The 12,500-nt window shown below is 42.1% G+C and overlaps 1 protein-coding gene across 1 annotated transcript in view; it reads left to right on the plus strand.

The window, feature by feature from the left end:
• LOC128702021 (uncharacterized) overlaps positions 1-12,500 on the plus strand; it is a 286,203-nt gene that overhangs the window by 191,903 nt on the left and 81,800 nt on the right. The window contains exons 2-3 of the mRNA XM_070101420.1: positions 7,952-8,057; positions 9,036-9,169. Coding sequence (XP_069957521.1) covers positions 7,952-8,057; positions 9,036-9,169 — 240 coding nt within the window. The remainder of the gene's footprint in view (positions 1-7,951; positions 8,058-9,035; positions 9,170-12,500) is intronic.

A 12,500-nucleotide genomic window follows, 5' to 3' on the forward strand; every position in this document is an offset into this window, starting at 1 on the left:
TAGAATTACCGACAATATGTAAAGTAAAAGGACACAAGTGCAAGTAATGTGACATTGTAGCAACGTTTCGCTCTCCATGAGCTTTGTCAAGCCGTTACAAGGCAGATGCAAGTGCCTTGATTCAGCACTAATCGCTGTTTCGAATACAATTAAACAAAACAAAGGCAGCTTCACCATCTCTGAAGTCTTAGCAAGAATCCTCCTGAAAACAGTAAACCCTGCCATCACATAGTCTCTCCTGTTAATACTACACAAAGCACATTACAGAGAATGAACACTGAAACAGGCCTTGTCTATCCAGTCTCCAGTGGAAATATTTGTCTAACATATTTTTATGTTACCCAAGTAATAGCTTTTATGTCCTTTTACTCATGTGTGAGTTAATTGTTCTACCATATTGTTTTACTACTACTACTACAACTTATATCACTACCACTACTACTACTACTACTACCACTAATATTGCACCTCACTCTGAGCCTATATATACCCTCTGTGTCCATGTATTGTTTGTAACAGCTTGACGAAGCTCTTGGAGAGCGAAACGTTCCCACAATAAAATGTCACATTAGTTGCACTTGTGTCCTTTTACTTTACAACTCCAGTTCTGTTGGAGCGAAATCTTTGAAGCCACCGTAGCTACTAAATCCATTGCGAAATCCTCATTACCTTGCTGAAATCTCCGAATTCAGACTGATTGACTGATTTCATAACTTCATGTTAGAAATCCATCCTCAGAGAATATGACAGGGAAACTTAGCTTTTGTTTTCACAATATAAGTGCCATGTGGAATAAGGTAGCTATATATTGCAGGTGCATTCAAATTTGCATTAGAAACTTTCAGCCTAGCCAAAAGTAATTTCTAAAGCTCACCCGAACTCCCAAATTCTCGCTTCCCAAAACAAATCACAAAATTTGTTATTAAATTGTAATGATCAATGTAGGGACGCCTGTATTTTCACACTGCCAATGATTAGTTGGTACCGCAAGTGCTGTGTCAACTATTTTGGCTGATATATCCTTTTCTTGGGGGGGGGGGGGGCTGTGTCGACTCACAGGAAACATACAACTGCCCTCGGAGCAAAATCTTGTCTTCTGTATTCTATACACCAGAAGGCTTTGTCTATGCCGTTATCACTGCCTAGTGCTCACAACTCTTCTCATCACGTCTCATTGAAACACGGATAACTCCAGTACCCTTGCAACTTCCGCTTAAGAGTTTTGCAGATCATTCGTATACTAATTTGTACTCAAATGCTAATCATCAAGGCGATATTAAGAGATCATCGACAAAACTAAATCCAGCATGATTCACGCACAAAGTCTGGCCACAGCAGAACATCAAGCTAGAATATCCCAGCTCCTGTGGCGCCCTACACTGGTATTTCGGCCAGCCACAAGAATGTTAAATATACCCTCAAGAACTGTGGAAAGAGAGAGGAGGAAGGGAAGGCAGGGGAGCTGAGATCACTGGTTATAGAACTCTTCATGGGAGAGAGAGAGAGCGCAAGAAGGCATACATAAGAGAACAATAAACGTTAACATATAATAATTGTTTCTATACCTCAATAGTCTAGTTAAAACAAAACTATTTTTCAGTCCTTGGAAAAGCTAGAAATTTTGTCTCGATAGACTGCCAAAATGCTTTCTATACGTCCACTTCCTGTTTGTGTTTGTGTGTGTGGGGGGGGGGTATCATTGTAGAGCATATGAAAACAGTTGAAGGGGAGGTAGGGGCGGAGAAGGTAAATGGAAAGTTAAATGGAAATAGAGAAAAAATATCAGTGAAACAAAGAATATTTAGTAAAACCAAGAAAAAAGTTGCTACTGCTGCTGCAACTATACACACATTCACGAACGCGCAAAACACACACACACACACACACACACACACACACACACACACACACACACACACACACACGTGCGTGCCACTTACCACAATCTTCAACACATCCCTGGAAACTGGGCAACTACCTGAGGTATGGAAGACGGCAAATGTAGTTCCCATTTTCAAAAAAGGAGACAGAAAAGAGGCACTAAACTATAGACCTGTGTCATTGACGTGTATAGTATGCAAAATTATGGAGAAGATTATCAGGAGGAGAGTGGTGGAGCACCTGGAACGGAACAGGAGTATAAATGCCAACCAGCACGGATTCACGGAAGGCAAATCCTGTGTCACAAACCTTCCGGAGTTTTATGATAAAATAACAGAAGTAAGACAAGAGAGAGAGGGGTGGGTTGATTGCATCTTCTTGGACTGCAAGAAGGCCTTTGACACAGTTCCTCACAAGAGATTAGTGCAGAAGCTAGAGCATCAGGCGCATATAACAGGAAGAGCACTGCAATGGATCAGAGAATACCTGACAGGGAGGCAACAACGAGTCATGGTACGTAATGATGTATCACAGTGGGCACCTGTGACGAGCGGGGTCCCACAGGGGTCGGTCCTAGGACCAGTGCTATTTTTGGTATATGTGAACGACATGACGGAAGGGTTAGACTCAGAAGTGTCCCTGTTTGCAGATGATGTGAAGTTAATGAGGAGAATTAAATCTGATGAGGACCAGGCAGGACTTCAAAGAGACCTGGACAGACTGGACACCTGGTCCAGCAAATGGCTTCTCGAATTTAATCCTGCCAAATGCAAAGTCATGAAGATAGGGGAAGGGCACAGAAGACCACAGACAGAGTATAGGCTAGGTGGCCAAAGACTGCAAACCTCACTCAAGGAGAAAGATCTTGGGGTGAGTATAACACCGAGCATGTCTCCGGAAGCACACATCAATCAGATAACTGCTGCAGCATATGGGCGCCTAGCAAACCTGAGAACAGCATTCCGATACCTTAGTAAGGAATCATTCAAGACACTGTACACCGTGTATGTCAGGCCCATACTGGAGTATGCAGCACCTGTTTGGAACCCGCACTTGATAAAGCACGTCAAGAAACTAGAGAAAGTACAAAGGTTTGCGACAAGGTTAGTTCCAGAGCTAAGGGGAATGTCCTATGAAGAAAGATTAAGGGAAATCGGCCTGACGACACTGGAGGACAGGAGGGTCAGGGGAGACATGATAACGACATATAAAATACTGCGTGGAATAGACAAGGTGGACAAAGACAGGATGTTCCAGGGAGGGGACACAGAAACAAGAGGCCACAATTGGAAGTTGAAGACACAAATGAGTCAGAGAGATAGTAGGAAGTATTTCTTCAGTCATAGAGTTGTAAGGCAGTGGAATAGCCTAGAAAATGACGTAGTGGAGGCAGGAACCATACACAGTTTTAAGACGAGGTTTGATAAAGCTCATGGAGCGGGGAGAGAGAGGGCCTAGTAGCAACCGGTGAAGAGGCGGGGCCAGGAGCTAGGACTCGACCCCTGCAACCACAAATAGGTGAGTACACACACACACACACACACACACACAAAAGCCAAGAGCCAGAAGCTGTGACTTGACCCCTGCATCCACAAATACGTAGATGAAAACACACACCTAGTGGCGATCAGGGAGGAGTCGGGACCAGGAGCTATAAATCGACCCCTGTAACCACAAGTAGGTAAGTACACACACACACAGATACGCGTAACGCATATTATAAACAGGCTAAGCGTCTATCTTCAAATACCTTTGATAACTAGTAGGTAACTTTAGTGGTGCTACTGAACAATTACAGAAGTTTCCGCTGACTAACTCCTGGTTCCTCTATGTTCCATTTTCTGTTAAGCTTCTCCTGCCAAAGTGGCGCTACTCGTCCTCCACTAAGTGTGTCAAGTGCGTGTACTCAGCCAGCTTCTTAACCTTCAGTCGGCTTGCATTGTTGATTCTTAGAATTCTCGCCACTACGACGAGCTTTACTTTTGAATCAAGTAGTGAAGTTTGTCTCCATGTGTGGCCTCTTGTTCTGTCTCTCTGGAACCTAATGTAAATAGGTACCCGGGTGTTGGGCGGCTGTTATAAGATGTATTAAACCTGACCTGGACTAATCTAACTAGAAGTAGCATTTGTAAGATGTAACATCCCCCCATTGTATAGCAGGGGCATCACGAGTACGTTAAGAGACAACGCAATGTCGGGGGCCAAAGCATACATAACGGGGATAGTTGTGACAGAACCCACAGGCATAACACCAGACACAAACATCTCTACGACATTCCCCGTGTCCGACTAAACCTTTACAAAAATTCAATGTATGTCAAAGGCCCTAAAATCTGGAACACCCTACCTGAGAACTCTAGAACTGCAGACACATTCATCACCTTCAAAACTACCATTAGAAAACATCTTATCTCCCTGATACACCCCGTCAACTAACTATACGAATACCACCTGGTGGTTCACACTTACACTCACTCACCCATTTGACCATAAACAGAAATATTAATCTCAATCTTAAAAAATGAATCCTGTGATACTCCAATACTGAAACTATGTACTGTGCCAAAACAAAAGCATTCACATTGCTAAACTCACAAACTAGTATTTAGTCACTTAGCCATAATACCAACTTACCTCATAATTTGTAATATTTTAAAATTAAGAATTAAACTAAGTCTGCCCGAAATGCCTAGCCATGCTAGGTGTTCTAGTGGTACACTCTGTAATCATTATTTTACTACATGTAAACCACACAATAACCAAATTCTGTAAACTCAGCATTGTAATCCTTATAGAGAATAAACTTTGAATTGAATTGAATTTGAATTGAATTGAATTGAATAGATCTCTGGCCGTCTACAAGAAGGCTCTGGGCAGGCACCTAAAAATCAGTACCTGACGAGCCAGGCTGTGGTTCGTACGTCGGTTTGCGTGCTGCCAGTATTAACAGCCTGGTTGATCAGGTCCTGATCCAGCACGAGGCCTGGCCACGGACCGGGCCGCGGGGGCGCTGACCCCCAAAACCCCCTCCAGGTATACTGTAAGTTTACTGAAAGAGTTAAGAATTAAGAATGAGAACTTCGTTAGGAAATTAATGCAGAAGATTAAGGGACTGAATACCTTAAAATTACCACTTCACTTCTTTCTGTCTCCATTATTCAAGTCACCTCATTATTCAACTAAAGAAGTCTGCTGTGCAGGCGAAACATTTCGGCATTAAAAGAAAGCAAAGTATTACACATGATTCCCATTCATCAAATATTTGGTATTGTATTTCATTAACATGAAGACTGACTATATGATAGCGTTGAATGGAGGTATTTCCCGAGCTTCTAGTTGTTAGTGGTTCACAATATTCTGTTTCTGGAATGTATTTCGTTTACTGTTTGGTCTTTTCTACATGTTTGTAGGGGGTTAAAAACAATTCTGTATGAAAAGGTGAAGAAGTAATTAAAGAAACAGGTGGCGGAGAAAAAGGGAAAGCTTAGTTAGACAGGAGGTGGAGTAGGAAGATTAGATGGTGATGTTGAGGAACAGTAGAAGGAAGTGAGAGGGAAGTGAAACAAGAGAAGTAAAGAGGTAAGGAGCATGATAAGGAAGAGAAAAGAGACATTTGAAGGAAAAGAGGGTTGTGTGGAAGGAGAGGAGACGACAACAATTATGAGGAGGAAGGGTAGTTGATAAGAGTTAAAGTTGGGAGAAGGTCGGGGGGAGAGGGTTGAGAAAAATGCCTCCCCCTGATCCTCTAACTTAATATAGGGAGGGGGCTGGAGATCCCTGAAGTGATGGTGGAGGATCATTTAACCGAATGACCTGCCTAGTGGCTCACCTGCCTCCAGGGAGGTAAGAGGAGAGGGAACCACTGGGGACTGCTCCATGGTAAAGCAATGGAGGGGAAGGAAAGGAAGATTGGAAGAGGCAAGGGGTGGGAGAGAAGGATGGATAAGTGAAAATGCCATACTAAAACAAGAGAGGGAATGGAGAGAGAACGGGAAAATGGACCATAAATGGAAAGATGGTTAGTTAGAGAGATAATTAAGGAATTTTAAACTTAACCCAGCATTAACATTCCTATTATATATATATATATATATATATATATATATATATATATATATATGTGTGTGTGTGTGTGTATATGTATGTGTGTGTGTATATATGTATGAGTGTATATATGTGTGTGTGTGTGTGTATATGTGTGTGTATATATGTTTGTGTGTGTGTATATGTGTGTGTGTGTATATATATGTATGTGTGTGTGTATATATGTATGAGTATATATATGTGTGTATATATGTATGAGTATATATATGTGTGTATATATGTGTGTGTGTGTGTGTGTGTGTGTGTGTGTGTATGTGTGTGTATATGAATATGATATGTGTGTGTGTGTGTGTGTGTGTGTGTGTGTGTGTGTGTGTGTGTGTGTGTGTGTGTGTGTGTGTGTGTGTGTGTGTGTGTTTAAGCTGGCTGGCTTTCTTCTTGTATGGCGGTTTTCTTCACAAGTTAACAACTAGTATTCAACTTTTGCTTTTTCCTTCATCCTCCCCCCCTCTACCTCTCCCCTTCCCCTCCCCCCTCTCTCTCTCTTTCCCCTTTAGGAGGGTTGCGCAACATTTCATAACAGAAGCCATATTTCTCACTGTTCCTGGAGTATTTATAATCCTTGTATGCTCTCGAGACTTCCAGCACACAGAAATATTAACTTCTCTTGTCTAGCATTTCAAAATTACAATACCAGCGAGACATGAATTAACTGAATTTGTGTGTTACACGGATGTTTATGTTCACTAATATGTAATATATAATATATAATTAATATATATATATATATATATATATATATATATATATATATATATATATATATATATATATATATATATATCAGATTGCATTTAGTTCTCTTTATTTTCTTACCAATTTACATAATTTTTGGCGTATTCTTCACTCGTGCCATCCATATTCTTCTTTGTTTCTACACTTCATCTTGACTTTCAATATCTTCTCTAATATCTTCTACTACCTCTCTCAACCATATCATTTATCTTCTTCACTCGTAGCTACATCATTTATCATGTCTTAATCCCTTTCCGATTAACTACTTGTCTTATGTTTTCATTAATCTTGTACTCTAATTACACTCAATATTCCCCTCTTGCTCTTCCTCTCTTATTTACCTTTTAGATACTGAGGCATAGTGTTGACTGAGAACGTTTCTCTCAGGGTACAGCATTGTTGGTCACTGAAACAACGTTTCTCTCTGGGTACAGCATTGTTGGTCACTGAAACAACGTTTCTCTCTGGGTACAACATTGTCAAACTCTACCCTGAGCTTATAAAATAATAAGTAAAAAATAAAGTTCTTATATATTATCTGCAGAAAAGGACACTTGTGTACAGTTCTGGATAGTTATTACGGGGACAGATTTTCCACAAGCGGCCTCATCTTCATTAAGACTGATGAAGCCACTCCTGTTGACAAGCTCCCTTTAATAAACATACAGAACTGTAAACAAGTGTTGTTTTCCAAAGTTTGTCGATGTCTCCATATCATTAAGATCTATGTGCTGTCTACTCGTGCTGCTTCTATATTTAAGGTATTTTCTTATCCATCCCTTTACCCCTCTTCCCTGCAATCAATCTTGACGTCTTCTCGTCTCTTCTTCCTTTTCCAATTTCGTATTGCTCCTAATCAATCTTATCCTTTCCCTTAATCCCATGCCTTCCCGTTCCTAGCAACCTTATTGTTAAGTATTTTTATTCTCCTTTCTATCCATTTTATTGACGATTTCAATCCTTTCATTATATATTTTTAAAATAATGTTTCGTATTTTTTACGGTTTCTGAACCCCAAATTATCATTCCTCTTATTCCACCCAGAATTGGCCACATTCTCCTCTTTAAATTCATCACAATTCCTTCTCTTCCAAATTCACCCCACTCCATCCTCTCCTTTCTCAAATTCATTCCATTCCCTCCTCTCCCTTGCCAAATTCTCCACAATTAGTCATTTGCGTGTCCAGGTGTCTGGGGCTCCCCACTGACCATTGTGTTGTTGTCTCCACAGGTGGTGAGCCAGTCAGTGGACGAGGACTTCACGCCTAATATAGAGGCGTCGTGCAAGGCCGGCTACATGATCATCAATGTCTACGTCAAGAACCACGAGTATAGAGGTGGGTGTTAGTGCAGGAGGAAGAGGTAAGGGAGCTCAAGTGAGATTCAGGAGGGATTCCTGTGGGAAGACTAGTGAGGGAGGGAAGGTGGAAATGAGGGAGGTTTGGAGGAAGGGATTCTAGGTGTGTCAGTGTCCTCATTCCGACGACTCACTACAATCTTAAATCAACTAAATATTTTCTTTGATGCAAAGTAATGCACATGTCATATTTGTGTATTAAACGGTGTAAGGACGTGTATTTTCTACTTTTCTAGGTATTAAGTTTATGTAGGTACAGTTACACAATGTTGCAAGGCATCATTTGAAGGATTCAGGGAAAGTTTTTCTCAGAGCAGCGCAGCGCAGGTTGACACCAGCCTCTCTGAATGTTAGTTTTCTTTCCCTTTCTGATAGAATGATATTTTTTCATCTAGCAGATCGTAGCAGACAAGTTATCTTCTTTAATTAATATAAAATTTAGTGGCTTGGTAGGCAGCGCTTTCACCTCACACACAGTGTCTGTGGTTCGATAGGTGGAGTCATTGGGTGTGTTTCCTTACACCTACTGTCCCGTTTACCTAGTAAGCAAGCAGGTAGCTGGGTGTTAGTGGATTGGTGTGGGTCGCATCCTGGGGGAAAAGTTTAAGGACCCCAATGGAAATAAGACAGACAGTCCCTCGATTATCTTTCCTGGGTTATCCTGGGTGGCTAACCCTCCGAAGTTAAAAATCTGAACAAAAATCTTATCTCTTTTCTGAGATTTTGGTTCAGTTCTCTCTTTCACTGCCTTTAACAGCCGAGGCTCTGTACTCTCTCTTTCACTGCCTTTAACAGCCGAGGCTCTATACTCCGTCCTCAATCGTTGCCTACCTCTCCCCTCCTCTCTCTCACTGTTGATATCCTCCCTCTGCTTTCTAATGACCTTGTTTTTGTTTTCCATTCTGCTGGTTAATAGAGTCATTACCCCCGTGGCCTCTGACCTGCCATTGTTCCGCAGGTGCGGTGCACTCGCGGGACTTCCGCAAGCCGGAATGTATGGTCATTGGTGACGGCTCCAACCACGTTACACTACGACTGCCGCTTATTACTGACAAGGATGATCCATCATACTGTGGCGTCAGAGTCAATAAGGTGAGTATCTCGCCACTTGCAGTACTTAACAGTTTACTTACACATTCTTGGATATCTCATGTGCAGTTGTAGATGTTAGGAGAATTTTATTAGCCAGGAAATGGGAAAAGAAATGTTATGGTAACTATATACTGTATTGGCAATCGATGAAGAGGACACGTGTAAAAGTTGGGTATATTGATTCACCATAGTTGAGGGAGGGAAACCTCAAATTATCTATCCACTTCGTCCACCGTCTCCAGTATATATTCTCTGTATAGGATTTAAAAGTCATTAGTTGGCGAAACATCTCCATCAGTAAAGATACTCAGGTACTACACACGTGTCTTATTCACCATGAAAACAAGTACTCACCTAGTTGAGGTTGCGGGGGTCGAGTCCAAGCTCCTGGCCCCGCCTCTTCACTGGTCGCTACTAGGTCACTCTCCCTAAACCGTGAGCTTTATCATACCTCTGCTTAAAGCTATGTAAGGATCCTGAATGACACGTGTCTATAGTCATGTGATGACCAGCTAAGCGGATCTTTCGGTCATATTGCTGAGGTATCCTGTTGGTTTATCTGTCCAACATGTTAAAGGTTAAACCTATCATACTCTAGATGTAAGACCATTCATTTAAGAGGTCTGGTCATGGACCGGGCCGCTTGGCATTGACCCTCTGAATACCCTCCACGGTATTCCACCTGGGTATTCAGAGGGTATTCATTTGGGCATTTAGTGCTTGTAGTAATTTAGAGCAATATATAAACAATTCTAGAACTGGATATAACATTGCTATCTCCAGCTCTAGAAGTAAAGAACAAATAGGTACAATACCGTGACTGGAACAATACACAATACAATGACTGGAATACACAAACAACCCGTACAAAGGAGAGAAACGCTTATGACAACGTTTCCGACCTGGACCATTTACAAAGTCACACTGTGTGATTTTGTAAATGGTCCAAGTCAGACGACCGAAACGTCGTCGCAAGCTCCTCTCTCCTACGTATGGGTTATTGGTGTGTAGTTCCAGACGTGTTTACGTTGATATAAATCACTGAGCATAATTCTCCACAGATGACAGTCACTAACCTTACTGATTCATTAACTGTTTAATAAAGAGAAAAAATATACGGAAACTGCAATATTTTATCGTGTTTAAGTTTTTTCTAAGCGTTTTCTAGTTTTTTTTTTTTTCATCGCCGGCTTCAGTAACAAAATTAACAAGACTAAGTCCCTCACTTTCTCTTGGGTTTTTAATAAGAGAAGCGAATTTTATGGAGCCTTTAATGATAAATTTGATAAAAGCTGCAGGATATTTTATGTGTACGATTCTTTTTCATTTCTCATTTTTATGGCCATCCTCAGTGAGATGATCAAGAGAGGAGGTAAATATTTCAGTCTGACGCTATGAGCGTCCACATGTACTTACATTGCTCAGGGAAATTCTTAATTTCGGAGAGATGTTTATATTAATCAACAAAAGTGGGTACATGACCAGCGTACTGCCACCTGACTGGTGTCAAGGGCAGCCAAAGCTTACAAAAAAGTCACAATATCGTGGCTGGAACAATTCACAATGAATCCGCTTAATGGTCACCACTATCATCAATGTTACTACCACCACAATAACCACACATCTACTTTAACTGCCACCACCTTTACCACAACTACCACAATAATAACCACCCATCTACCACTACAATCACTTCTCCACAACCAAGACTTTCAGTTCCCTTTCCTACCACAATCAGAATATTTCGGACTCTTCTCCAAGTATTCCGATCACGGTGCTCGCTAACGTCTTCATGTTACGAACCTCACCGCTGGAGTGGGGGGAGGGGGAGCAGATGGTGCGGGAGGGACAGGTGATGTGGGAGGGACAGGTGATGTGGGAGGGACAGGTGATGTGGGAGGGACAGGTGGTGTGGGAGGGACAGGTGGTGTGGGAGGGACAGGTGGTGTGGGAGGGACAGGTGGTGTGGGAGGTAGCTCCTGAGAGGCCAGCTGCCTAATTCCAAATCTCTTTGCTTGTACAATGTCTGTTGCGTCTCGCTTCTGAACTGTTCTCTCTCTCACTCTCTCTCTCTCTCATTCAAATTGCTTTACATTTGCAAGTATTGAATTTAAGTGACACTTTATTTACATCTGTGGCATAATTATCTTCTCTTTAAGAGTTCATTAACATAAATTAGGTGAAGTAATGACCCTGGGACCTCCTGCCAATCCCTGAGACTCCTACTAACGACTCTCTTACTCGGACACTTCTATAACATTCCCAATATCTCTCCTGTCCTTCAAATACCCCCAGATTCCCTTTAGTACTTTTACTACTGCTTGTTTATTCTATTTTGTGGATTAGTCTCCGGTTGGGTGCCGCATCAAAGGCTTTCTTGAAAGCAGTCCACTCAGCCTAGTCTTTCTTGTTTTATCTCTTAACTCTCGTAAAATTCCAAAAGGTTCGCGGCGCAGGATTTCACTGGTCTTTAAATCACTCTTAGTTTTCTCAGGCAAAGCCTTGCGATCTTCTCCAGAACTGTAACTAGCAAGTATGTTAGTGACACTGCCCTGCAGTTAATAAATGACTGGTTTTTCTTTGAAAATTTTGACTGTACTCATCTAGTTGAGGTTGCAGGGGTCGAGTCCTAGCTCCAGGCCCCCGCCTCTTCACTGGTCGCTACTAGGTCACTCTCCCTGAACCGTGAGTTTTATCATACCTCCGCTAAAGCTATGTATGGATCCTGCCTCTACTACATCGCTTCCCAAACTGTTCCACTTCCTGACTACTCTGTGGCTGAAGAAATACTTCCTAACATCCCTGTGATTCATCTGTGTCTTCAACTTCCAACTGTGTCCCCTTGTTGCTGTGTCCAGTCTCTGGAACATCCTGTCTTTGTCCACCTTGTCAATTCCTCTCAGTATTTTGTATGTCGTTATCATGTCCCCCCATCTCTCCTGTCCTCCAGTGTCGTCAGGTTGATTTCCCTTAACCTCTCCTCGTAGAACATACCTCTTAGCTCTGGGGCTAGTCTTGTTGCAAACCTTTGCACTTTCTCTAGTTTCTTTACATGCTTGGCTAGGTGTGGGTTCCAAACTGGTGCCGCATACTCCAATATGGGCCTAACGTACACGGTGTACAGGGTCCTGAACGATTCCTTATTAAGATGTCGGAATGCTGTTCTGAGGTTTGCTAGGCGCCCATATGCTGCAGCAGTTATTTGGTTGATGTGCGCTTCAGGAGATGTGCCTGGTGTTATACTCACCCCAAGATCTTTTTCCTTGAGTGAGGTTTGTAGTCTCTGGCCCCCTAGACTGTACTCCGTCTGCGGTCTTCTTTGCCCTTCCCC

Source organism: Cherax quadricarinatus, chromosome 77, assembly GCF_038502225.1.
Source record: "Cherax quadricarinatus isolate ZL_2023a chromosome 77, ASM3850222v1, whole genome shotgun sequence".
Classification (NCBI taxonomy): domain Eukaryota; kingdom Metazoa; phylum Arthropoda; class Malacostraca; order Decapoda; family Parastacidae; genus Cherax; species Cherax quadricarinatus.